We start from the raw sequence: 27,536 nt of genomic DNA on the forward strand, positions 1-27,536 counted from the left end.
CTCCAAGAGTTCTAAGAACTATGAAATGAACTCTGGTCTGAAAGCACCTTAAGTTAAGCGCTTTTATTTAAGGAACATTTCCGCTGTGTCCATCTTATCACTGGCATTCGGCAGTCACATGTATTCATGATTTCAGATAAAGGAAGAGAGGACTCACCATCGGGGTCTTGTACTTGTGGATCACCACTTCTTTAGTTTCAGGAACTACGCCGGTGCAAGAGACAAAACAGAGAATTCAAAGGCAGCAGAAACCTCAATGAGTTCATATTTGAGAGCTTTTGGGAGGGGGCGGGGGGTGGTTATAGGGTTGGACTTTCAACAGGGTGTAAAATGAGACGTGGGCCAAGAAAAGTTCACCATAAAGGTCAATTAAAGATCAGATTGAGGGGCAGAAGGGGCTGTCTACTTTTAGCTTAGATAAAATTCAATTGTGAAATCCTGCTCATGTTGTGTTTCCTTATTGTGACTAATGAACTGATCAAATGTTCTCTTTGTCTTCAAATAAGAAAGCTAAATGTTCAATTTGAGCTTGGGTTAGTTGGTGAGACGTTCGTGGCCCACATGATGAACAAATACGAGTACAAATGTCATAACAAGAGAGTTTGCGACCAAGAAGGCCGCAAAGTTAATATATGAAAAAACAAACAATAAAAAGGACGACCTCCCCAAGCCCTTCAAGCCAGTGAACTCAAAGTTAAACATCACAGAAGAGTCGATACAAGAGGCCAAAATCCTTCGTCGCTGTCCACGGGACAGGCTGACTTTTCATTAGTAACTGAACCCATAGCAGAGATGGAAAGGCTGAGATCTGGACAGGTGAAAGGGCTGAGAAATCCTCAACCCCCACAAACTAACTGTCCCACCTAAGATCTCCGCTTGCTGAGATACAGATGGTCAGAGAGTGATGACCACGTGAGTGATGGAGTCTGGGGTGATCTCCGAAATGAATCAGAAGCAAGTGATGGAAGAAGCAGAGGAAAAATTAGCGGTACAGAAAAAGGGGAAAGAGAGGAAGGGGGGAAGAAAAAAAAATCTATGAAAAGGACGGAGTGAGGAAATATTCTGCACAGGTTTAGTTTCAATAAGAAAGGAGAAAGGTGACGACACTTTACCTGCTGGAGAATGAAGGTTTTCATAGTGGCAAAGATGAGGGCAACATTACAAAAGCAGCACAGAGACACAACAGTAACCCAGCCAGGCGCTCGACGTCTGAGCAAGTTTAAGAGTTACAGCTACTGCTCACCGTTCAGTCAGACATTTGCATTTTCCATGAAACTTAACAGGAACCCACTAACTTTGTGACGCATCTCAGGTCGGACTGAATCCTCATACTTGAGCTGTACTTTCAGCTGCTCCCTGAAGTAGGGGGTCGCACAGCGGATGGATCAGCGTGACTGATTTGGCACAGATTTTAGACCAGATGCCCTTCGTGACGCAACCCTCCCATTCATCTGGCACTACGAGTACACTAGCTTGTGACCCCCTGAGGCTGGGTCTGTGTCTCCTCCGTAGGCAAACGTGTTAGCCACTACACCATCCTACTAATGAGACTAAATGTCCTCCTCTTCATGTATCAGGCACGATGCAGTATCGACCGCTTTTAAAGACATTCAGACTCTGCTGCTCTCTTCCCTCAGGCTGACTCAACATGGAACAGTTTAAACCAGGCCAACAAAATTTAATGGTTTAAGATCTGAAAAAGGTTAAAGTCTTATTGAAAAGGTGGCAGCTCGAATTCTAGTAACAACTTATCTAACTCAGGGCTAGAACACATCACTGCTGTCATGGAGGACAGGCTGCCATTTAGCTACGAGGGGACTAGTGTTACTTGAGAGATTTAGATCTATTTATGGCTTTTGTCAACAAATGAAAACCATAAGGAGCAAAATGCCCTTAATGCTCAACTATTTCCAAGCATTATAAGCTTTGATTATGTCGTTTCTGGAAAATCAGTTAATATGATGCTTTCATTTCTAATATTTGTATGGCACCTTTAAAGGGGACCTTGTCCTTATTGAGTTTGTGTGTGTCTATATGTTAATACTACAGTGGTGGATTCTCATTTGAAAAATGTGCAATATTTTAAATATATAGAACCAAAATCAGAGCATTCAGACTAGTTTGAGAGCAAATATCTTTATACTGTGAGCAGAGCCACTCTACTGCCACGCTGTCCAAACCTGCTGTTTGTGGGTAGCAGGCGAATCACAGAAAGCTGGCTTAAAGTTAAATAGGAAGTGTGCTAAAATGAGACTCAACTGCTTGCACCATAATCTAGTATAAGATCAATGAGGATTACTAAATGTTTGAAAGCTGCTCTATTAGACTCCAACATAAAAATTGAATTGGAAACAAGCAGAACAGGTCCCCTTTAAGTCACATATCTACACAAACTGGCATAGCTATTTATGATACACGTTTCAGCCTTCCTTCTCTACACTGCGCACACCATTTCTCACAAACGCTGACTTTTTATTACCTTGCTCTAAACCTCAACACTTGCATATGACTAAGCGCAAACCACACCCTCGAAATAATGCATGACTCACTTAATCGCCTGCAGACGTCAGTGTCTCAATGCTCCAGAGGAGAGCGGCTATCCAATTTAGTGAACCCTTATTAGCTTTCATCAATACATTTGCCATGAAGCTGAGTTACTGCCGTGCCGAGTACAGGCCTAGAATCAATAGATGGTGTAATTACCAAATTCCTCCAGGACAAAGACTCCCTTCACTGTATTGCACTTTTTAATGTGACTCAGCTCTATGAAAACCTAAAAACAAACAAAAAACAAAACAAAACAAGACAGAACATTATTAACTCAACAACACTGGATGGTGAACACGTCATATTTAAAGAATTAGCCATGTTTAAACTTGTTTTATTCAGTGTGAAAGGTCAAAATAAAAGGCTACACATGGAATGCAAGCTTTGAACGGCTAAGAAAGGAAAAGAAAAAGCACACTATGAGAAATTTTCCATGATCAAACGCATACATGGGCAATGAGGAGAAGCTCAACGCTGATTCAACGTGGCTCATCAATGAAATGAATCAGAACTGGGACAGTTTTGTCATGTTTGGTGTAAACAGCATAGATACTTTTTAAAAAAAATGTTTTCTTTATGCTCAAAGATGCAATATGGCCCATATGATGCATACATGGAAGTTCCATATAAAATGTAGACAAGGACACAAAATTAGAGTTGCCATACAGCTACAACAGGAAAGAAAAGAGGTAGAGAAAACAAAAGGAACCGAATAAGATGTAACTGCTAATAAGCAAACACAGCAGAGGTTGTGTACCTTCCGCTCCTTGCAGGGGGAGAGAGCATGGGAGAGAAATGGTTTGGATTATTATCGGACAGAAGAGCACAAACACTCGACGACACTCTGAGAGGGCACTGTCCACAGGAGCCTCGTACAGATTCAAATCAAAAATCCAGCTAAGTGGTTACAAGAGCCAATATGATTTGAAGGAAAAAAAATCCATCACCAGAGGACTCAGCCCCCAAAAAACTACTAGGAAATAGGAAAGAAAAAAAAAGAAGACAACAAAAAAAAAAAAGAAAAGAAAAAAAAGAGAAGACTAGAGGTTTGACTAGGGTATTAAGAACTGGATTCACCTCTGTTTTCCTGGACTTTAAACATCTCAGTTCCCCCCCCAGAGCCCTCCATGCCTCCTCCTCCAGCAACAAGGGCTGGCACCAACGCCACTTGCTCACACAGCAGAACAAATAAATGAGGGTAGTTACTGATGGACAATAAATCCCACTATGTGCAGGATGCCTCCTCTGATACATCTCACTGCAGAGGGACCCAGCAAGGCGGACGCTCACTACACTGCTTAGTTTTCAGTTAGTCTTCTTGACCCCAACATGATCTATGAGGACGTTTATTGAGCTGATGCAAATACTGTGCATGGAAATTTTTAATCAATCATGTTGTATTTGGGATTAGTAATAGTGGTCTGTTGAAATATGACAGAGCTACTGGAATTATATACTACTAGTTTGATATTATTAGACACATTAAGTGGAAAAAAAACTATGAAAATAGACATGATTGTTAGTTTTGACAATGGACTGTATTTAAAAGATGGAAGAAGCCTTTAGGCTTTGAAATACCAAGATGGTCATTTTGATTTCCTGGCATTTCAAAAATCATGTGGCTCTGTCTAAAAACAAAAAAACTTCAAAACTATCATCTGATATTCCAAAGTTTTCCAAAGAGTTACTCAGCATATAGGGATTTTTTCCACAATGTCCTGAATCATATGAGGGGATATATATATATATATATATATATATAAATAAAAAACTACCACTTATATCTAGAATCTGAGTAATTTTGAACCCCACAGCTCAATATTAGCACACCTGGCTGTGTAGCAAAACAAAGTTTACACACATTTTGATGTGAAAGCTGCTACACCATGAGCCAAAGCTAGCTAGATGTGACTGATGGATAAAAATCCCTCTAAACACAGACACACTGAAGAAGATGAATAATTACTACAGGACTGAACGGGTCGTTGATGGGATGTTGAGCACAGGTGCTGCGAGTCAGAGCAGGGTAGTGTACGACTGTGCAGAGCAGCGGGGAAACCAGTAGCTGAACTGAGTCAGGAGTGTGGAGAACAGGTAATTGAAACGGTTTCAGGCCTGAGAAGGAGAGTTGGGGGGGTGAAGGGTGGCAGACCGATGTGGAGCAGTGTGGACGATGAAGGAGGTTAACTAGGTTCTAGTGTTAAACCTGCAGTCTTTCTAATGGCCACCAGGGGCTGTTTCCTCTGGCTGCAAAACCAACTCTGAATATGTAAAAGTTAAGTGGAAAACAGTCCCATTTCTCACTTGATCTATGATCTTATGTATTTTCTGATTACTTTATCGTCTCAATTGTTCGTTTCAGTTCTTATTCAACACAAAATTAAACGCATTTTGCTAATTAGTGTCCCATAAAGTATTAAAGCAGGCTACTATTTAAGGTGCCTGTCAGTTCCTTGGTTGGATCTACTTGTCATGTCTGGTTTCAAAGAAATCAAGATGGCAAGGGCCAAAATGTTCAAGTCGACACTTCATAAACAGGGTCTACAATATCACAGTGGCTATATCCGTCTTTATATATCCAGTCTATGATTGCTGACCAGCCAAACATTTACACACATGTATATATCTACAGTCAATAGTTTGCATACACTAGGTTGTTTCTTTATTTTTGGTTATTTTCCACATTTTATCTCTACTGTGATTTGTGAATAATTACTGTAGAGTTATTCACTGACCAACAGTAAGTTGAACTCGTTTTGCTGTAGTACTGTGCTGTCCACCAAATATGTGTATCTTGGGTATACCTTACTTTTCTACTACATAATTGTTTAAGATAAACCATTAATAGCTCACTGAGAGAAAAACTAAATTATAATCTTTTTTCTTGTTTAGACTAAATTTTAAGACATTTACATTTTCCAAAACACTTGGGAGTTTCAAAGAGTTTAATTTTGTGTAATTTTGCACCAGTTTTTTATTAAATTCAGTTCATGAGAAATATGCATGCCCTCACTATGCCCAAAATTTTGACTGGTATTGTATTGGGTAGCAAAGTTCCTCATTTTGAGTACTGATATACAGTACTATCCCAAAAACATGGGCTTGGGCATTTTGCTTCTAATTAATCACAACATCCAAAATATAACAAGGTATAAATGAAGTCTTTTGCATAATACTGCAGTGCATGTAATTAAAATGGGAGAAATTTATGCGGTAACAGAAAAATTATATTTCAGTTTTTGGGGGGTGAAAAGTGGGTCCAATGAGGCGTCTCTGCAGTGTGATGGACCGTCCAAATTACCCAGAACACCACTGCTGCAGAATTTTCTAAAAGGAAAAAAGCAAAAAAAAAAAACAACAACAAAAAAAAACAAAAACGTAGGACCTCGGGTGAACTGATGTCAGTTTAAAGCTAGTGGGTATCTAACGATGAACACTTCTTCCCCTAATTTGTATTATTCAGCATAGTTCAATCAGAGCTACACATTTTAAATGAACCTGTGGACACAAAGCACCCAACTATCGCTACTGCACAGACATGAAGACAACACATGAAGATGTTCAAGGGGTCCAAACTTAAAATCAAAGGTTGCTATAAAATAGCCAATTATTAATGAAAAGTCTTTTCTCAAGGTCATCCGTCTTACCACTGTGGAACGTCACTCTTACACACACACGAACAGATTAACATCTCCTCCCACACAGTAACTCAACATGAAATCTGAGCACCACAGATGTCAAAAGAAACTTGTGTGGAAGGATGGGTTCATTTTTTGGCAAAGACATGCACACAAATAAACTCACACTCACACACACACACACACACACACACACACACACACACACACACACACACACACACACACACACACACACACACACACACAACACACAACACACAACACAGTGAAACGGGGGGGGGGGGGGGGGGGGCAAATCCAAAAAAAGCAAAAGCACAAACAGGAATTCTTCCTCTATGGGAAAAACAGGTATGAGTAGATGCCAATCAAATGTGTTGTAAAGATTTTCGTAGTGATAGAGGAAGACATCACACGATGAAAGGAAATGATTCAGAGGCAAACACGAGAGACGAGCGGAGAGGGTGGACAGAAGGACGATGAAGTCTGAACCATCATGAGTGATTCTACATTGTCATGCCCTTCTGTGAGATGAGACGCAGTTTCTTTGCAGTAGAACTGGTCTCTTACCTGGCTGTGCATGAATTTAAGGTTGATTCCCTCCAGTGTGACCTGCAGTAGTCCACCTTCACCAGTCTTCATGTCCTGGACGGGGAACTCGCCGCCCAGTTCGGGACCTGAAGGATGGACACAGGAACAGGAATGTCTGAAAGCTTGTCACATGTTCTTCTTACCTTAAACAACCTGGAAGCACTTGGAAATTTCAAAACTGCAGCAGTGCTTTATTAAACTTTAGGTCTGTCCGTGTTTTGTGTTATTATCAACATATCTATATCTATGCAATACTTACTGCTCTAAAATATTTAATTAATCAAAATAAAATACTATTTTGTACTACTCAACAATCAAACTCTCAAAAGAAACAATGTCCATGTTAAAGAGAATAATGAATGAAATAAAATGCAAAAAGGAGCCTGTGGTTGCTCTAACTCACTCCATACCTGGTTTAATGCTTTGCTGTCTTGCTGCAGCCCTTTCCATACTGTCTTTAACACAGTAGTAGAGTTCACGACACTGGAAAGCAATCACAAAGTTACTCAATTTTAGAATCTTCTTAAGTCAATTTAACACAAGAGATGCAGACACAAGAAGCCTCTGACCTTTTTGGTATAGAACTTATTCAGCTGCGTCTCTTGGCCGTTGCGTCTCCAGAGACACAGCACCTTGGTCTTGGGGCAGTAGGTCATGTTGATGAGTTTCTCGTACCACCAGCGTTCATAAACGGTACCGATGTTGCTGCGCAGGACTATGCAATCATCGCAAACCTGGAACAATAAAGCACAAGTAAAATAAGCACACTCTTTCTATGTTCAGGAAAGTTTCAGACACTCTGAGACCATTTGATATGTTAGAAAAATATCCTTTGCTACAACCTTTGCGTTATGCTACAGGCACACTGGTGAAAACAGTGGTTTAAGACCACAGCATGACCTAAAATTACTGCGACTGTGTAATGAGCTCCCAATCTCATCTATGAAATGGTTACGTCAAAGACAGGGACTAAGTCTGCAACCAACAATGGTTGCCATCTTCAAAGCAACTTTAGTGCGCCAATTTGGCAGTGAAATGGACTCAATCTGCTATTGGTTGGAGGTCAAGTCGGCAGTTACACGAACACCATTTATAATAATGTGAAAATTACAAATCTGTTGCCATTTGCATACACAGAAATGCACATCGTCTACTTACACTTAGAGTGTAGCCAGAACCTCAACCATCTGAAATTACTTCACAAATAGTGACACAGTTGCTGCATTACAGCAATTTAACTACAAAATAATATAAGCACTCTGCAAACTTGCTTTTATCTAGGACTATAACTAGAATACAACCAGTGTAACAGTTGAGTCCCCTGCTGCAAAGAGATACACAATCTGTCTGAGTTTGATACAATCAGACCAAGTCAGAAAATGATTGTTTGGAGATCGGTTGTTCCCAACAGGCAACCTGTGCAATTGTCCGGAGGTTGACGGCGGTTACGTGCTCAACCTGTGAGCAAAAGGTTGTAACTAGTAATCAATCTGACAATCTGGATAACCACAAATTCTTCCTAGTCACAAGCAGAATGCCCTCCTATTTTTACTCTAATGTTACCAAGTCATTAGGGAGACGGTACACATAAAATGCAGATTTTGCATACCTCCATGAAAAAGATGTCTCCTGTAGTATCAGTGCCAGCATGAACAACAAATGTTTGTTTCTTGATGTGACGGCTTCCGCTGGGCCTGATGGACAGCTCTCGGCCGTTCTGCAAATGTAGTTCATATTTCATCAAAACAATGAACTGAAGTTTAACTGGGTGAAATAAAACTAATACAAATGTTTACCATTTGAGCCAGTTTGTCAAGTATCTCGTTGATCTCTTGGCTATACGTGAGGCCGATGTGGGACTTGCCCATCAGGCGCCTCACTTTCTTCCTGATGTCATTTTTGGTCACCTACATGAAAACAAACAAACACAAACCTCAAAGGTTGAGATAATCACAGGGAAACAAAAATTTGTGTATATTAACAAACAGTTTTACTGTGCTTTGAATGAACTGACAAAAAGCACTCCATACTTTCATCATTAGCATGTATGCAATCATGTTGTGCAGCAGGGTGGCCAAAAGTCTGTCTTCATCATCCTCCAGGCGCTTGCGGTCATGTTCTCCCAGTGACAGGTATCTGTGTTGACATGCAACACAGAAGAACTTATTCACAGTCCACAATGAGTTCCATGGAGTAGATATGAAAACGGTAATGCAACATAGTGAAAAAACCAAGACCAAGAAAAGAAAAAAAAAAAGCATATGAAAATTAACAATAAATCACACTGGCTGAACTAAAACAATGGCCAAGTGGAACCTTTCAATCATCTCCTGAGGTCCTTGGTCCATGCCCATGCCCTCACGCTCCAACATAACAGCATCTAAGAAGGCATCCTCCCAGAACTGCACCTGGTCCCAAAGTGTGGAGCGCTCCTTACCTAGAAACATCAAGAAGACAGATGAAGCTCCCCAAAATTTGAAAATCTTCTCTGTCTGCACCTTGGCTGGTAACATATTAACACAAACTACACCACATGCAGCCACAAGTGCAACCTCTTTCAAAGACTTACATACATTTCTATAACAGGAGAAAATATGCGTGTATCGGGGTCTGATACCCCGATAAAACTAAACCAAAATGGTTTAGTTAAGACACACACACACACACACACACACACGCACGCACACACACACAGTACAGTGTTGTCTGCTGCAGCTTATAAGTGCCGTTTTTGTAACCTTTCCAAAATAACAAGTTAGTGGAGCTTTTCCCCCCTTTAGCCTCGAATTAGTTGCTTTCACTTTCCATTACATCATTTTTTCTCACCCCTATTACAATGTGGTAATTGGTCACAAGGAATCTTGACATTTAACAGTATCACTCACCAGCTGGTTGTTTGAGTGTGTTCAGCTGGTAATTACATCTCTAACAGCACTTAAAGGTAACACTCATCCAGTGTGCAAACCCATGAAATGTTAGGCTGTTAGGTTAAAATAAAAGTTAGACGGAAAATGTTTGTGAACAGAAAAATCAAAGAAACATTAACTAAAAGCTCCTAGTTTAACTGTGATCTTCCTGTGAGACATCTTCCTATTGCTTACATGCTCTACCCCTCTGTATGTTTAACACAGATGTGCAAGGAAAAAAGAAAACCCCACAGAGATTAAACACAGAGCTAGCTGGGGTGAACTGTGGATACGCTCCACAAACACAAAGGAATTAAAGGGCAAAGGCAAGAGATCAGCCCTACTTAGTGAAAAGGTTTCCATGGCAGCATCCTCTAGTTGATCCCAAACGGAGCTCTTATCACGGCCTGGAAGAATTCCCCATGAGGAGCAGCAGGAGGGAGAAAAAGCAGCAAAAGCAGGAGGGGGTTAGGCGAAGAGGTGAGTAGGTTTAATGGCAACAACAAAAGCGGAGCGAGTCGAAACCCACACGAGAGGAACAAAAACAAGGAGAAATGGACAAAGCAAGCCCAGATATTCACAGATCTAGAACTTGGCTGGCTTGTTATTTTATAAACAGCACTCAAGGAGATGAGCCACTATCTTAGGTTCTTACTTTAGTTACACAGAGTCACAATTAGATACCAGTTTTTCTGGTGTTCTAAATTACAGTCATTCAGAAAAGTGCCACCTTCAGGGGTGTTAATTCATCAGCAAAGAAAATTAGTCATTAGGAAGGAGTGACAAATTAAAGGAAAAACCTGGCAGAGAATAAAGCATTTCTATCTTAATAATGGGAGTGATCAAAGATGACAATTGTTCCAGCTATAAGGCCTTGTGGGAGGGGCTTCACAATTAGAAATATCTGTATACGCTTTTATATAAAGTCACCAAAATTTTAACCGAATGTATATCTATGGAGATTTTGGACTCCATTGAGTCCAAAGTCAACACCATGATGAAAATGTAAATGTAAAATGTAAATGTGTATGCGTTAGTCCCCATAGGGAAATTACTCCTCTGCATTTAACCCATTCACCCAGTGAAGCAGTGAGCAGCCACCAATGCAGCGCCCGGGGAGCAGTGTGTAGGGACGGTACCTTTCTCAGGTGTACCTCAGGGTAGCTGTTTAGTGGAGTTGAACCCCCAACCTTCCGATCATGGGGCAACCACTCTACCTACTGAGCTATCCCTGCCCCAAAGCATCAAATGAGGGAATGTTTTTTGGAGGAGTGATGTCTGAGCCTTCAGTGGCGTTCCAGACACTTGAAGAATCAATGGAGAACACTGGAACTGTTATACTGGCATGTAGTCGGCTACTACTATTATTACAATTATCTTTACAGTTTATTTTATTTTTTTAGACAAAACAAAACAGCTTTTAACCTTTAGCTGTAGTTTACTGGTTTGCAGCATTTAACATTACATAATCCTAAATCATCACATGTCTGACTTCTGCTTTGCTCTATTATAAGCAACTCCCGAATTAGTGAAAGTTCACTGTGATTACATTAACTGGCAAACCAAATTAGGAAGTTGCGCAAGTTAAAGTAAGTAAGGGGTAACTGAAAGTGCTGCTGTCTTTACTTTAGTGGAGGACCAATTTTAAGTTGTTAGTACAGCAACAAAGAACAGAAAGCAAGTTTTTACCAAGCATCAGCTGTTGGAGCAAACTGTAAGAGAAAGCCTTAGAACAAGAGAGCAGGAGCCTACCCAGCAGGCCTTCAAAAAGGTAAATCCTCATACTGGTGTCCTCAATGGGCTGTGCAGGTAGCACCTTTGCCAAGGCAGGTAAATGATCTTTTACACCAGGTTTCAGAGTGTGGGTCTTCCCCTTTGGAAAAAAGACAAAGTGAATCAGAAGTTATTGCAATCACCCCAAATATGTTCGCAAATGTGCAAATATAGAAAACTAGCTTAAATTCATTTAAATACTTTGACAACACTTGAGTTTTAACGCAACAAACACTGAATTGCTGGAAGCTGTAGGTTTCCTTAGTTTAATCTTAGTTAAAGAAACAAAAACTATTTTCCACTTCAACTTTTTCAGGTTTTAACCTCTACTGGTTGTAACTGAACTTCAACTGAACCTTGAAATCCCACCAAGGCCCAGTACCTTTTGCAAAGCTTTCACTTATTTTAACTTGTGAAGTCATAAACACATTTCCCCAACAGTGAGTCCTTTACTTACAAACACTGAGCTGGTGGCTGGGTTGGTTTCAATCTCGCTGTCAGAAAGAGTCCCCCTGGACTGAGTTAAATGGGGGGCGGTTCTCCCGCCAAGGCCATCGCCTGCTGTGCTGCTCAGATCACTGTCAGCTCCGAGAGTCTCTCCAGAGCTATTGCTTATCTACAAAGTAAGAACCAAGGTGTAAGAACAATACAGAAGTGGGGAAGGTTTATTCTTGGGAGTATTTAGTTACTAAAAAACATAAAAAAAAAAAAGCACAATCACGCAAAATAAATTAAACAGTTATGCAACATATTCCTCATCTTAACCCAGCACTACACCAGTTTTAAAAACCACCTTAATCAGATATACCTTGAAATTATGTTTTTTTCTGTGTACTTTTATCAACCTCTCACATTGTGGAAGAATTTTGGCCACAACACACTTCTTTACTCTGATACTGCTGTTTCTGTTCATTGAGGTTTATGTGCATTTCTCCGATGCACAGCTCTGATAAAGACCAACCACATCATTTCAATCATAGTGAGGTCTGGGCTTCAACTGGTCCATTGCAACATCTTAATTCTTTTCTTTTTCAGCCGCTATAGATTCACTGCTGTGCTTGGGATCATTGTCCTACTGCCCTACAAGCTTTAGCTGGAGAACCAATAGCCTCAGATTTGACTCGATGGTATTCAGTGACTGTGAGGTGCCCATTTTTATTCTTCTTAACATCACTGTATGATGACTACATGTTTTTAAATGGTTGCACTCTTTGAGAATGACATCTGCATTTTTATATAATTACTTTTGTTCATGGTGAGGCTGAAAACTCATCATCTAAGGACATTTGGCATTTTCAGTCTTCACTAAATCTATAACCTAGCAACAGCAAGGTCACAGCTCTCAGAGGACTGGTTTGTTTGATTACAGCTAACAATATGCTAACACATACCACCCACATTTCTTGCTTCTTTTTTTTTTTTTAATTACTTTGTAGGTGGAATAAACAGAAATTTAGTGACTAATATCTGAGTTGGCCATGCCCTACCACTGTGCTGGCCTCTGACTCCTGGCTGGTGCTCCTTGTCAGGATCGGTGGCTCTGAGCTTGCTACAGATTCAGTGTCACTCTTCTGTAACCCAAAAGAAAAAAAACAATACAGTGGTATTTTTATATTATTATTAGTATTTTTAAGGGAAGCAGTTTTATGACATTTAAGGAGCAACATCAAAACTTGAATACTACAAGAATTACAGGCTCTGGCAAAAACATATACAAAGACTGGGGAATTAGATTGAACGATTAAGCTTTTATTTTTTAAACCTAGTTTAATCTTCTCTCTGCTTCACACAGGTTTTCGCACAGTGCTGCATATACAAACCTGAGATCCAGATGTTACACTCAGGCCACTATCAGCACTGATTTGGGACTTCTTCTCCTCTGCATCTGTCACCTGGGGGCGCTGCTGCTTTGCTCCTTCTGACCCTGCAAAATAGGCATGATTATAAGCACATTTTCATGAAGACAACTACGCTGCCTTCTTACCTTATTCAGAGCCGCCTCACTCAAAGCCAGCACAGCACAGCGACACTGACGCTACATCCATCTGAAGTGCCAAAGCCTCAATTTAAACACTGCATTGCACTTGTGCACAGCAAAGCATACAGTATAACACTAGCTTATCAAAGTTTGGTATCAAAGACTTGGTGCCATAACCTCACTCTAGCTGAAAAATACTGTAAGAAGAAAAATTAATAATTCCTGAATCTTAAAAAAAAAAAAAAAAAAAGTTCTAATTACTTTATTTTTATCTTTCCATATAAAATACTGGTGTTATAATGAAAAAAAAAAAACAGCTTAAGTTGTTCAAGACCAGACAGAGAAAAGACAGAAGGGGCAAGCAGAGTGCAGTAAAATTGGGAAAAAGTTACAAATGAAAACAAAACTGCCAGAGCGTGTGACATTACGTCTCAGTCAATGCTGCAAATGTGGCCCAAGTTACACCAAAAACAGACACAGGCAGTTAGGCATGCAGACAAACTGATGGACGGTAAAGGAGACATTTTCTGTTTCAAGTGTGATTTGCAATTTGTTCCGTCACCTCCGCAGGTGCAGATGGTGACAAGTACATCCTGACCCTTCCTTGTTCCTTTTTCATTCCCCTCCCCCCCCGGGATTTTGTGACATTTAACTTTTCTAACATTTCATAAGGCTTTTAAGTGTACCTGTGAAATATAGGCTGCAAACACACAGTTTACAGCAAGCCACTTGAAACTGGAAAGAATACAGTTAAAAGAGGAGGACAGGGCAGCAGGTATTCATATCTGTTCATCATAATGCATGTTTGCAAGGAAAAAGAAACACACTGGTAAAACAAAATGACATATTGCTGGAGCTAAAGCCAGTAACTAAAATGAAATTCCCATTTTTTTTAAATGTCAATTAAGTTCCACAAGATTTTGGAAACAGTCTCTATTAAACACAGCATGGCATTTTTGAAAATAAAAGGCTTTCTTTTCCCTAAAAGTATTGTATTTGTGTAAAATGCTTTAGCCTTAATTATTTTATAGGGAAAAAAAAACAAAACAGCCTGATACACATTTTATTTGTAAGAGTAAAAGCAAGACCTGTGTAACTATATTTCTTGGGTTATTCTCCTTCATTTCTTTTTTATTTATTCATGTATAAAAGATCCTGGTAAGTTTGAAAAGGTAGACAGAAGACGGCAGGAAAAAAAGGTCAGCAGCTGAACACCCTAATCCTTTTTTTTGGTGTGTGAAAAGTCTCTTACTCTGTTGTTTTTCCATAGCTTTTTGCTTATCCTGGTGCTTGCTCCACAATTCTACCCAAGATGCATTGCAAGCAAGGAGAGAAAGACAGAGAGAGAGTCAGAGAGCTGGTTGAAAAGGCATGTATGGTGGATGAGCATTAAAATCAAAAGCAAAACAAAGTAAGCATTGAGAATCTGTCAATATTGACGGGAGGTATTTTGTAATGTTTGCATGTAGCTCTGCTTTAATCTGGAACATTTTAAAAAATAGAAAAAGAACTGTTATTTTTTTTACATTGAATCCATCATGTGTAACAGCTACTAAGGGAACATTACAACACACCCGTAGTTCCTGGCACAAAGTCCTGGAGAGCCACACAGTGACGTCAGAATGAGCTTTTGCTCCAATTACAGGCCACTGATTTGCATTTATTGCATTTGTCTGGCTCTCCAGAGCACAAGTAAGACAGCAAGAGAGAGAGATCAGGAGATAGAAAGAGTGAGAGAGATGGTTGATTTGGAAAAGAGCATGGGATGAGGTTGAGAGGCCGATTAGCCAGCATGTGAAATGGAGCAGTTGCAGAAGCAGAAGAAGGATGCAAGTCTCACAGCTTTCTGTAGAATTGAAGGTGCAGCTTCTAACAAGAAAAGAAGGGGGTATGGGTAGGAGAGGCGTCAGGGTGGTTTAGCTGAGAAAGTCCCCTGTATACAGACCCAGAATAACTTTTGGAAATTGAAATCCTGAAGAGATTATTAAAGATTTTTCCAGTTACTTCCATCTGGACCAATAGAAAAGCTTCTTAGGTGACGTTTGCATTCTTACTGGGACTGTTTACTGGGGAGTGATTCTTCCACCCTCCATGCTGAGAGCAAAGGGAGCTGCTATTTTCTACAGCACGCCTTGCAGAAAACCTGCAGTGAGGGCAGTCTCGACTACTGATGCGCATACCTCTGGTTTCCCTCATCCACTACTGCAGATTTACGTATTGGAAGACCAAAACAATGACATGCATTCAAGGTGCCGAGAGGCTAACGACAGAACTCTGGGAAGGAGGCAAACAGGGGCACAGATGTTTAAGGGAAGGGAGACAAGCACACGCAGTCCAGGCTGAAAGACAGGGATATATTCCAGACACTTTGCAAGGCTTTCATCATGTCTGCAACCAAGGCCTCATTCTGAATTTGAATTTTGAAAATCAAAATTCAGAGCAGGACATTATTGTTATTATTGTTGTTTTGTTTTTTTCGTTTGGCTGCCCACTCTTGCGATTATTTTTAGTCAAAATGTGTGGAATATTATTGCCCTGCAAGAATCTGAGTCTGGGACAAGTGAGGGGATCTTTCTTTGAGACGGCTGGAGGAGGGGAGGGAGACTGGTATTAAGGGTGATGAGCTTGTAGGGGGAGGGGAATTTTACAGTGCACATGCAACCGGGCTGGAGTGGTGTACACACCAATCGAGGCAATAAAGTTCTCCTCATTCAGACTCCGGGTATCAAAATGGCGGGCTCCTTTGCCCGTTGTGTGGTGTGGCAGCTGCAGGTGGGGAATATTCAGAAGGCCCTGAGGTCTGGCAGTCTCCATACGACCAGAAGGACTCTCTTTACTCCCTGGGCTGCCAGCACTGTCTGTGGGGCTTCGCTTGCGCTTTTCTGGGTCTACCGAGTTACGGAAATTAAGGGGCCAAAAACAGAGGTCATCAAAATTACAGAAAAACAAAATAAGCGGTGGGTTAAACTGGGAATCGATTAAAAGTAAGAAAAATCACACTTTTAGTGCTTCGAAGTCTAACATGCAACACAAAGCTTAATATAAACAGTGCAAAGATGGACAAGTGTTAGTAGCACAGGCTCGCTGCCGTTACACTCCTCAGCACAAAGAATCTTATAAAACCTGAGAAAAGTTTAAAAAAATAAAATAAAAATCCTCTAACTCACTCATTTCCACTCTTCCATGTTAAAAGCATGAGACATACCTTTGGTTTGATAATGTGTACGTGCTATTTCCAGCAGGCTGAATACACTGGCCATTCCCCCGAGGCCTGCATTAGTGTAGGAGTGCTCCAGACTGGAAACGGTGCACTTCAAGATGTCCAACATGCCTTTGTACACCTTCCTGTTCACCTCCTGGAAACAAAACACAGTAACATGGTTTCTACTGAAAAACTCAATAGAAAAATACAAACAACACTACAAGCTTCCATCGTCAAAGACTATCATTTCAAAACCTTAAACAAGGCAAACAATACTTTGAACAAGTCCCAGATTGAAACACTTCATATATAATATATAATCTCATGGAATTATTATTCCAATAGTTATATTCTGAAAATTTAAAAAACCCTTGAAGTTCACTGTTCTTCTAAGTGTTTATACACCATAAAAACATGCAGGATAAGTTGCTCTCGAAAATCTTGTGTGATGGAAGCAGCTGCAGGAAGCCAACAGTGTGACAAACTCAAAGAGTACCAACCAGGGATGGGTGGAGAGGGCAGAAAGGATACCATAATGTATGTATACATTATGGGGGTCTAGGACTCTTACTGAAAAGCTGTTCTTTTGTTACTTTTTGCAGTGATTATGTTTCAAACGAAATAACGACTGCTAGTGAAAAAGGAGAAGAAAACCTACAGCCAAGCACTTTTAACAGATAAGTGCTTTAACATGCTGCAGAGTGGTGGAACTGTGATTAGCCTATTTTGTTGCATCTGTATATGCAAAAGCCTGGCAGGTTGATATCAAACACAGCAGAGCCTTAGAATACTGTTTCAGAACTTCCTTCTATATTGTTCTGGCTCAACACTGGACCAATTCCAAATGTTTTTGACCAGATTAATTAAAGACTAAACAAAATGAGAAAATATAGCCCAGGTTTAAAAATACTCCTGGTACAGGCAAGCGCTGCCATGGAGTAATGAATAAGAACAAAGATCTCACCACATCCCGAATGATCTCCTGCCTGGCGTCTTCCTCCGACTGGACGGCTCTGTTCAGCTTACTCAGCACAAACACACGAAGCTGCTCGTTCTCCAACAGGCGGCGCACCTTTTTCATATTGAGCCAGCCCACTCCCTGACCATCCAGAACACTCTGCACTACTTCCTTAAGGAACTGCTGGTTCTCACTGAATGGACATAACACAGGTTCAGTCACACTAAACACAGCAATTACACAACAATTTAAATGCATCCAATCTAAAGCCTTTAGCTTAACAAATACAAAAGAATTAAGAAATACTTTTAATCTAAAATCGTTTACTACCTCGTGTTGTTTACCCGGCCCTGAGGAGAGGGCGATTCTCTTTTCACAGTCGGACTGTGTTTGATCACTGAAGACTTCTGGTCAACAAGTGCTCGAGGTGCGCGTGCGCCTGGAAGAACAACCGCGACAATTATGTTTCTAAAACATCACAAAACAATAACACACATAAACTACAAACTACTAGCTCGCTACACAGAGGAGCACTGGATTAGACTCACACAGAGGCACTTGCTAACCAGGAATTGTAATCCGGGGGGAGGGGGAGACAGCTTTCAAATCAGATTTTTATAAGATTCAACATCAGATAGGAAAGAAAGCAGTTTACATCACTTTGTGAAGAGGACAAACACTGAAGGTTATCTACTGCTGAACACACAAATTACTGGCGTTGCTAGAGTCTATTATTACAACAGGAGAAGTGAAGGACAAATCAAACAGGGACATGGTGCAGACACTCTTCTTCTCTTGCTCTCTACACACAAACACACGCAGGAGTCCTAATGGTGCTCTTGGTGGTGGCATCACACATTAGCAGAATAGTGATTTGAGGTCAGTGGGAGGACAGTGTGTAGCAAAACTACATCAGTGATAACATGCATGAAGGAAAATAAAGACGTGAGTGGATGGATACCACAATGCAGTAGATGTTAGGGCTGTGGAAATCATTTTATCATTGTAGTATAAAATGATCAAAAAAAAATGATTCAAGTCCAAGTATTGCAATTTCCATCCATTTTTAAACCTTTACCTAACTGTGTGTAAGAAATCTAAACGCTGTTACACATTCAGCCGTTTAAGACAAAATAACTTCCACTGATCTGATATTTTATTGTTGTTTTTCTATTCCAGCTACACCGTGTTGACTCAAACTACACATTTCAAACAGCCTTTCCTAATAGCACCCGCTCCTTCTACGACTCACCCTGTATGTGCCGGCGTTTATGCTAAATACTAATGTGCGACACACCTGTTTGGTTATGTCAGTTAACAATTCCAGTAAAAATTATTCAAACACAACAGGTGCATTCTCAACAACACTGACCAAAAAAAAAAAAAAAAAAAGCATTAAATGGAGCTTTTTCACTATAAATGTAACATAGAAATAACAAAAAATAGGCATAAGTGGAGGAAGCCTGACATTGTGTTCAGTCTGGTGGCCCAGTTCTAAAATTGGTCAAAGGTTCCTTTCATTTGCTCACAGAGCATGCTGGTTCAGACACAGAAACTCTGCTGTGACTCATCTGCAAGTAAAATGGCCAGTCATGCTGTGGCAGCAATAACCAACAATATGAAAGGATGCTGTCCATTATAACCACACATACAAACATAACACACTGGAGCGCATCAAGCTTCAGCAGTTTTTAAGACTGGGCTGGGTGAGGAGCATCCCCCTAAAAGAAGAGGATGGAAATCTTTTTTTCTTTCATCACAAGCTGGTTTACTTCCACTTCCATATGGCAGTGGGGATCTATTGTTTATTTCTGTTGTTGAAGTTTTATTGGAGATCAATGCTGCAACTGCACAAGAAGAATTTTTCAGCATGCTTTAGTCTGAAAACCAATAACTCATAGCTGTTCTTTCGGTTTTCTTTATGATTTATTGTGGAAGAGATGGCAGCTGAAGCAGCACTTGAAACACAGGGAATTTTCAAGTATGATGAATGTTGCAGCAAGAAGAGGGTGGAGACTGCGTATGGACTCTGTCCACTGTGAATATGAACAGATAAGTCTGAGGCCACATGAAAAGAAGCTTGTTGGAAACTCAGTTGAGTCTCCGGATAGAGAAGCTTTCATAATTTTTTGTTTGTGGCTTGTTAAAGAAGCTAGAAAACAGGGGTAAAATGCTCAGAAGACCTGAGTAAAAACAACAAACAAAACAAAACTGGAAGTGAGATCAATCTGAATACCAGTCTGAAGCCTGGAAATAATATACAACTGTAAAAGCAGGTCCAGGTACAATCATCGGTCAGATTTTTGCACTGACTGAGCCAGGTGGAATAACAAATTCTGTCAATAAATCAGAAACACTGATTCATCATGATACAAATGAAATAAATCTGTAAAAATATAACTGGTATAATTTTAAGATATGATTTATAGTTAAGATATTATTTGTGGATCAGGTGACAGAGTTGGTTGCCCCACCATTATCAAAGGAATCAGTGGGTTCTCATTCCTAGCATTCGTTTCAGTGTCTCCCCCTGCGATGCACCTCCCTGTCTATTCTTGGGAAGCTTTTCTCACTACACATATCCTGATTGGTTGGTGACTGCAAAGTACACCCTGCATAGAGCTCTACTGCACAGTCATTATTCAAACACCTCTTCTTGTTTCGATATGTTTTATAGGGTAGCCAGCTTATCCATCCATAGGCAGGTGTGCTTAGCCAACTTCTCCATCACCAAGCACTAACTGCCTTTTTGCTTCACCTCACCCTGAGCATGAGTCTTCACCGTAGGCTGGGACATCCCACCATTTAGCTATGCAGTAAGGTAGTTTCTTTGTACAGTTTAGTATGCCAGCTAACACATGCTGTCCTCTTTGTCAGTACTGTACTTTGGTTTGTTCTATTGTTGGTCTGTCTGACAGAGTGGCCACAGACCATTTGTACGATATGCTCTGCACTTTGCCTCTCATCAGAGGGAGGCCACTTTTGCCTCCCTCTGATGAGATCTCTGTAGGCAGACGGGCCATCCTTTGACAGCCAGCAGACGGCAAACATGCCAACCCTGCTGGACAATAAATTCCGCTTTACCTGCCCACAGCCAGCATGCCAACAGAGGATGGAGTTCCATCCGGGCCGACTATGCCTTGGCCCAATGTAGTAACAGAAACCACCAGATCAATTTAAAAAATTAAGAAATTGTCCCAGGCCACCAGCATGGCAAAAAACAATGTTTCCTCCACGCCGCTGCTTACAAAGCAGAGCTATTTGAGAACGTGGCCCCTAAAACTGACCCAAATATGAGGTAGGAGACTAATGTGACTATGGACATTTGCTTCAGCATGCAACAGTCTCAAGTCCTGTAATGTGCTCTTGTATAATACTACTGTTGTTCCCAGAGCTATGGTCAAAGGTCCAGTAGCCATATTCAGGAAGCATGCTACAGCTGAGGTGTAAAACAACCTACACATGTGATGTATTTCTTACATCCTTTTATCAGTCTTGTGTTTCATTTGCTTCTCTGGGCTTAATAGTTTTATAACATATTTCCCTGTGATTGCTGAAAATATCCTCATTTGTTTTAACATTTTGTGATATTGCTAGTGAAATAGATGAGGTACTGTGGAGTGAACAGTTAGTCTGAGAAAGAACAGTCACTATGAATGGCAGTGCGATAAGACAACACTGGACCTTTAATGACAAACACAGTGACTGAAATGGAGAGAGACACAAGGAATGCTGGGAGATGTAATTGACTGGCTTGGAGAAGCATGCAGCTCACGCGATAAAAGGGCAGAACCCACCTTCTCCGCTCCCCGGGCCAGCCTCTGTAATTATCTCCATTAGAGAATTTAGCCCAAATACTGCACACAAAACCCAGAATTAGTGCCGCGAAAAGGTGGACAGAGAGAGGGACACCGGCCCAGACACAACCAGTCTGAACATCAACCCATAATACAACACACATGCACACTCAACATGGCGTCAAACAATAGAAAAAAAATATTGAAGAAAAAAAAAAGGGGGTAGACAGAAAAGAGAAATACACAGTATGTACTGATGATGGTGTTGACCCTGAAAATGTTGGATAAAATGAACAATGCCAGCAAGATGTTCAACATTTACAACCCAAGTAAGAGCCGAGTATTGCTCATACTTTGTTGTGCACACATCAGTAGCCTGAACCACATGAATAATGCTGAACAGTTCAACATAGACAGTGTAAATCTAGTGCAATGGACCGAGTCCCTTCTTTATGAACATGTGCATGAAGGAATTTATCACTAAGTGATTATCTTGTTTCAAGACTTAAAAACAAACCAAAATAGAAAGCAGTAAAATACTCAAATCTAAAATCATATTTGTTAAATAGTTCATTAAATCAAAAAGAAAACGCCACCAAACAAGCAAACAACACAATAGGTTAAGAGACAAGCGGCCAGTGGGAGATAAACAGATCATTCAAAGACTTAAATGTTACTCCATTATATATAAGGACTTGACATTTTTCCTCTAGTGGTAATGATGAGCAGATGCCACACCAATAACAGATTGTAGTCAAAAATCTTTTGACTGTAAATGTGTGCGTCACAGTGCATCAAGAAGACTCCCAACAGGCACACAAAGGGGGATGGCAAAGAAACAAAGGGGAAGGTAGGGGTTTAGATCTGTGGTGTTATAGGTGTGTCTTAGTCTAAGAAAAAGAGGTATAAAGATAAGCAGAGGTCACTTCAAGGTTAAAGAAATGCCTATTCAAGAGGTTACAAACTATCACACCAGACATAACATACCCGGGCTTTCAGGGGAATCTGGACAAAGACAAAACACATCAAAATCAAAGGAACAGAACATTTTCTATGGCAGCTATTCCACATGGTGTGGAGCTATTGAGTTAGTTTATCATGCTTTACCTGTTTTCTTTTTTTATATTGTTTTGTTTTTCTCTCAGCTAAAGCGAAAATCCAGCATAAACAGAATTCATTATAGATTTTGAATTTGCTCATCTCTGCAAAAACAACCTACACAAGCCCATGAAAATAATGTGAACTCTGTTTCTGAGTGGATTTTCTGACTCAAGAGAAATCTATTTATTTCATACATCCTCAATATTCTCCTTTAAATAGTGCCATATATGTTTGCCAATCCAAAAGGAGGAAAGTCAGGCTACAAAAAAAGCAATTCTACAAACCTGCTTGCTCCACTTCCTCCTCAATATCAAAATTAAAATATTCTTTTTACCCCAAAATGAATTAGAAAAAGAAAAGAAAGGCAGAGAAGGAAAGTAAATTAATCAGTCAATAATATAAAATAAACTTAAATTGAATTAGAATAGCATGTAATTTAAAGCATCCAAAAGTGTATAATTGAGTAAATGAAGCCAGTGATGAACAAAAAATGTATCAAAATCATTATTTTTCCCACGATTCCTATTTTAGTTTTTTCATATCCCCACAAAATATATTATAATTTTTTTTAATCACCGCTGAAACCACGCTGAACAGATAAGTATACTGAACAACTGGAAGTGTTCACATTAGCCACCTACCTTTTAGACTGGGGAACGGTGTTGATTTCTCCCTTGCTGCCTTATTAGGAAGGGCAAGATTGGACAAGCTGAAACTTGTGCCGTGGTTCTTGTAGAGATTGCCTGTAAAAGGAGTGATGAGGAAAATCAAATACTGCTTTGTGTTTGAATTCCTCCTCCAACATGTTTATATCTGTGTTTATGCAGACCCATATCATATGCATATACAGTACACACATTAAATATACTGTCTTTGGCTGTGAAATGCTATGGAGGCTTAAAAACAAGATGAAATGATGATGAAATAGCAAAGGCTACCCTACCTTCTTCAAAATGTTGGTATACCTTTTTATGACATATATAAATGCCATATCTCAATATCAATACTATAGCGACACCATATGTTTACATTCCCTACTGAGCACAACAACAACACAAGCAGTGTGTTGGTTGTGATGGATAAGAGGTTTTATTTTTAGGTCCAGGGAAAATGGTGCAAACGCTACTTTTGCGCTTACATTTGACTTCTGCTGTATATAATGCTGTCACTATTATTGCACTATAATGCTGCTGCTAATGGAAGTTTTTTTTCCCCTATATTGACATAAACATCAAAAATGTCCTTGAAATGTAATGATTTAATTTTGAGACTATATTGCAAAAACTCTGTTTAACATCGCTGACTCTTATCATTAAGTTTGGTAAAACATGTTTACTCTCAAAACAAACCTTTGGTAAAATTAGGAAACTTGAACTTAAAAAGTAAAACCAAAAGCAAATATGTAAATAAAGTATGTCACATAATAACAGATTTCATATAGAAACAAATCTCGTAATGCAACTCATCTCATCAACCTTATCTGGTTTTTCTGCCACTGCTGGCAACATGTTCTTCATCTTAGCATACAGTTGCTTTTTCTCCATATTCAGATCAATCACATTATATTGCCTCAGGTTAGCCGACAATACAATAATATTTAAATGTTCTTACTGGCGAAGGACATGAGTCCTCCAAATCCATCGTTGCTGTTGTTGGAAATGGTGGAGTTAGGTGAACTGTTACGTGAGTCTCCCTCCCCATCGGACTCTCCTGGGAGCCTCAGGCTACTGGGGCGTAAAGGACGCTGTGCCCTAAGGAAATAAAATGGTGAAAAGACATTACAGTGCATCCTTGACACGGGGAAAATATGCATACACCACTGGTAACCCTCCAGCATTCACACTGTATAACATAACACCACCAAAGATTCAAGACCGTGAATGAAGAGAGTCTTCTGACATGCCAGGTTTGGAAAGAGATCATTGCATGGTCAGAGAGCCCATTTGAATGAAGATAATGCATTCATTCAAGCGATGAACAAGCTTAACACACTTGTTGACATTGAGGTTCTGGTTGAATCGAGGGGTGTATGATTCCACTTGCTCTTCTGCATCAGGGTCATCCTCTGAGGGGAAGCCATACTGAGGCTCAAAGTATGGGTTGTCATACTCTTGCTTTTTGTTGGCTTGCTCCACCAGACCAGCATCAGCTGCAGGTCTGAGGAACGGCTGATTGGCCAATCCCGGCACAGGGTTCTGTAAAGCAGCGCTTGCTGATGCCTCAATTTCAGGTACTTCCCCTTGCTCCTAAAAAACACATGAAAACACATATGAAGGGAATTCTGTAAATGTTCGTCAATGTGCACAACTATCATGCTGAAAAAGATGCACACTCAACAGATAAAGACAGTTTGTACACACTTATATAAACAAAAGGAGATTTAGTTCATCCAAAAATAAAGAAAAGAAGGTTAAAGAGGACCAGTTTACACAAGTCTATTTAATCTTGAAATGAATTAGAAAGATCACATACATGGTTGACCCCCTGGATGATTGTGCTGGGGCTTGAGCTTGCAGTTGTGCTAGAGCTTGAGCGAAGAGGCTGTCCATCAGAAGGCTCAGCAGGTCCGTCCCCACTGGGTGGGCCTTCAGGGCCATGCCCTTCCCTGAAGTCATGGTAGTCTTGAAACTCAACCTCACTAGCATCTCCCAGTGCTGCATGGGTAGGCGGGTCCAAGCCTGAGACAAAAAAGTTAAATATTACAACAGAGGAAATGCTATGAATGTGGTCAAAGTGGATCATTGGGCAAGATAACCACATACTTGGTGTGTCTCCCTGGATGTCACCTTGAATCATCTCACTCACTAGGTCTCCAAGTGAGGAATAGGATGAGCTGGAGTCGTCGTAAGCCTCACTGTCACTGCCGCTGCAACAAATTGAATTCATCACAACCGACAGCAATCAAAGTGAAAATATGCTAGTATATGGCAGAATTAAGCAAAAACCCAGATAGTAGACTGAACTGGATTAAACAGAAAGACCTTGGTTTAATCCTACCTGTCTGTGGGGTCAGACTCATTGCCTTCATCCTCCAGCGGGCCAGCCATAGCCTCAACCAGTTGGGAGCTTCCATCATATACTCTGTAGACCACTGGTTGCAGCTGATGTGCATACCACTTGGGCTTGTCTCCAATTAAGGAGGGGTCAAACACATCTAAAGAGAGATATTTCAACCGAGTTCAACACAAATTCTGTAATGCATACTCACATAAAAGACAACCTATTATGATCTTTAATGAGTCTTACTGTTATGGATTCTCTGAAAGGCAAGGTTTGTGGGATTGAGAGCCCACTCCCCATAGAACTCTACGGCCTGGGTGTGAGAAAGCTTGTCTGCAAAGGTAGAGCGTCTTGGCCGAGATGCAAGAAAAGACGTCGACTGAAAAGCAACCACTGGCCGCGGGAAGAGGCGCAAAGTGCGAGTGTGCATCTGGAACCCCTGAAGAACATTTGGAGAGTTGAAAAACCGTACCATGGCCACCCTGCAAGACAAAGAAGTTTTAATTAATTTTTTTATATAATTTTATTTAATAAGATTAGTGTGACTTCCGTGTTAACGGAAGCTCAGACAGATGCTGATAAACCCTGACAGTTCAATGCTTGCCTGGTAGCTACATCCACAGAATCGACATCATTGCCATAAATTAGAGGGTTGAATTCGGTGGATGATGGCGAAGCTTTATCTCGTCCAGGTGGGAGCAGGGGCATCTCCTGACCTTCTTGAAACTTCTCCAGGTTGAGAATTGGCTGGGTGTTCAAACTCATGCTGGTCAAAGCCTAGAACAGGTACCGGTGACATTAATTACAAACACAGCAGTGGCTCTGAATACAAAAACACTGCATTGTAATAGACCACACCCACATTTGGCATCAACATTTAGTTGGAATATAAATTTCTTTACTTAAATTGGACAGACTGGCAGGCAGAATTGAAACAAAAGGGGATTTGATTGGAGAACCAATGGCTCTTATAGGTAGCAATTCTGCTGCTTAGCACTGTGCTAATATTAGATTATATACCAGAGTCCCACCCCATTACATTACTTAAAGCAGCTAAAGTATGAGGTTTCCATATGTTGATGCCTGCAGTGGGTGTGTCACTTTGGAGTAGGAGGAGCAGAGGAGGGAGTAAGTTTGCTTGGAGGGGACTGCTGCAGACTCAAGAGTCAATGTTTAGCTTAGCATAATGGAACATTTAGTTGCTGCGTCTGGATGAATGTTAACTTTGTCAAAGTGATCAGCTTCATCATACAGGATCATGTTTTCGTTACGAGAATACTCACTGATGCCAAGATTAGATGCACGCACATTCAGTCATGCTCAAGCCAGAGCTAAGCAGTGTATCAAAACACTGGTTTGCAACATTCTGTGACGCTGTTATGCATTTTTGGTCTTGAAAATAGGAAACAAGTAGAAGTGACAAGCAAAATAATGTGAGACAGAGAAGATATCCGTGCAGGGGGCATGACACATTCCACAGGAGGAGAAATAAGTAACCTTATTCTCAGAGGAGAAGATCTGCTTTTGGGTGATCACGGTCAACCTAACCAGACACTAGGAAGGGGATAAGAGAGATGCGAGGAGAATCACATGAAGGCCTGGGATGACAACTTTGTGACTGACACTGGAACAGCACATGACGGAAGGGTCACCACCGTAGCCCTTTCCCTTTTCTTTTCTTTGTCTCCTTTCAACAGCAGTTCCCTATTTATTAGATTTTTTTTGCTGACAGGAAATAATAATATTTGTAATTTAAACAGATCTAAAATCACAAGGGAAAAGGTTCCTCTTGGTTTTTTTTGTGCAACGACAGACAGGCTTTGCTCTTTTATCATTTCCATTTTCAATTCTACTTTTTACTGAAGAAAGGAGATAAGAAAATATTCATTTGTGCCCGTTTTGAAAAAGTGATGAACAGCCTGGAGAGTAAAACTGAGTGACAGTGACATGTGACAAAGTCAGAGCAAGAGAGACAGAGAAAGATGAAAAATGGAAATGCTTTTGTGTTTGATGTGAGAGACAAACAGAAAAACAAAAACAGAGGA

General features: G+C 40.4%; 1 protein-coding gene across 19 annotated transcripts in view; it reads right to left on the reverse strand.

Moving 5' to 3' along the window:
* madd (MAP-kinase activating death domain) overlaps positions 1-27,536 on the reverse strand; it is a 60,751-nt gene that overhangs the window by 18,683 nt on the left and 14,532 nt on the right. For 3 of the 19 annotated variants that reach the window (XM_085154044.1, XM_085154042.1, XM_085154151.1), the window contains 30 exons: positions 26,989-27,045; positions 26,096-26,268; positions 25,738-25,973; positions 25,489-25,645; positions 25,254-25,357; positions 24,964-25,169; positions 24,484-24,737; positions 24,103-24,242; positions 23,133-23,234; positions 22,776-22,817; positions 21,391-21,450; positions 17,924-18,032; positions 17,600-17,786; positions 16,639-16,789; positions 16,118-16,321; positions 14,686-14,736; positions 13,276-13,379; positions 12,943-13,026; positions 11,913-12,071; positions 11,435-11,555; positions 10,027-10,089; positions 9,093-9,213; positions 8,807-8,912; positions 8,573-8,683; positions 8,386-8,493; positions 7,346-7,510; positions 7,187-7,259; positions 6,756-6,862; positions 2,704-2,773; positions 158-204 (listed from right to left, as the gene is read on the reverse strand). In XM_085154044.1, coding sequence (XP_085010170.1) covers positions 158-204; positions 2,704-2,773; positions 6,756-6,862; positions 7,187-7,259; positions 7,346-7,510; positions 8,386-8,493; positions 8,573-8,683; positions 8,807-8,912; positions 9,093-9,213; positions 10,027-10,089; positions 11,435-11,555; positions 11,913-12,071; positions 12,943-13,026; positions 13,276-13,379; positions 14,686-14,736; positions 16,118-16,321; positions 16,639-16,789; positions 17,600-17,786; positions 17,924-18,032; positions 21,391-21,450; positions 22,776-22,817; positions 23,133-23,234; positions 24,103-24,242; positions 24,484-24,737; positions 24,964-25,169; positions 25,254-25,357; positions 25,489-25,645; positions 25,738-25,973; positions 26,096-26,268; positions 26,989-27,045 — 3,672 coding nt within the window. Of the gene's footprint in view, positions 1-157; positions 205-2,703; positions 2,774-6,755; positions 6,863-7,186; positions 7,260-7,345; positions 7,511-8,385; positions 8,494-8,572; positions 8,684-8,806; positions 8,913-9,092; positions 9,214-10,026; positions 10,090-11,434; positions 11,556-11,912; positions 12,072-12,942; positions 13,027-13,275; positions 13,380-14,685; positions 14,737-16,117; positions 16,322-16,638; positions 16,790-17,599; positions 17,787-17,923; positions 18,033-21,390; positions 21,451-22,377; positions 22,396-22,775; positions 22,818-23,132; positions 23,235-24,102; positions 24,243-24,483; positions 24,738-24,963; positions 25,170-25,253; positions 25,358-25,488; positions 25,646-25,737; positions 25,974-26,095; positions 26,269-26,988; positions 27,046-27,536 lie in introns of all 19 variants that reach the window. The other 16 variants (XM_085154127.1, XM_085154054.1, XM_085154070.1 and 13 more) reach the window with 16 other exon arrangements.

The sequence above is a fragment of the Neolamprologus multifasciatus genome, chromosome 1 (assembly GCF_963576455.1).
Source record: "Neolamprologus multifasciatus chromosome 1, fNeoMul1.2, whole genome shotgun sequence".
In the NCBI taxonomy this organism is placed as follows: domain Eukaryota; kingdom Metazoa; phylum Chordata; class Actinopteri; order Cichliformes; family Cichlidae; genus Neolamprologus; species Neolamprologus multifasciatus.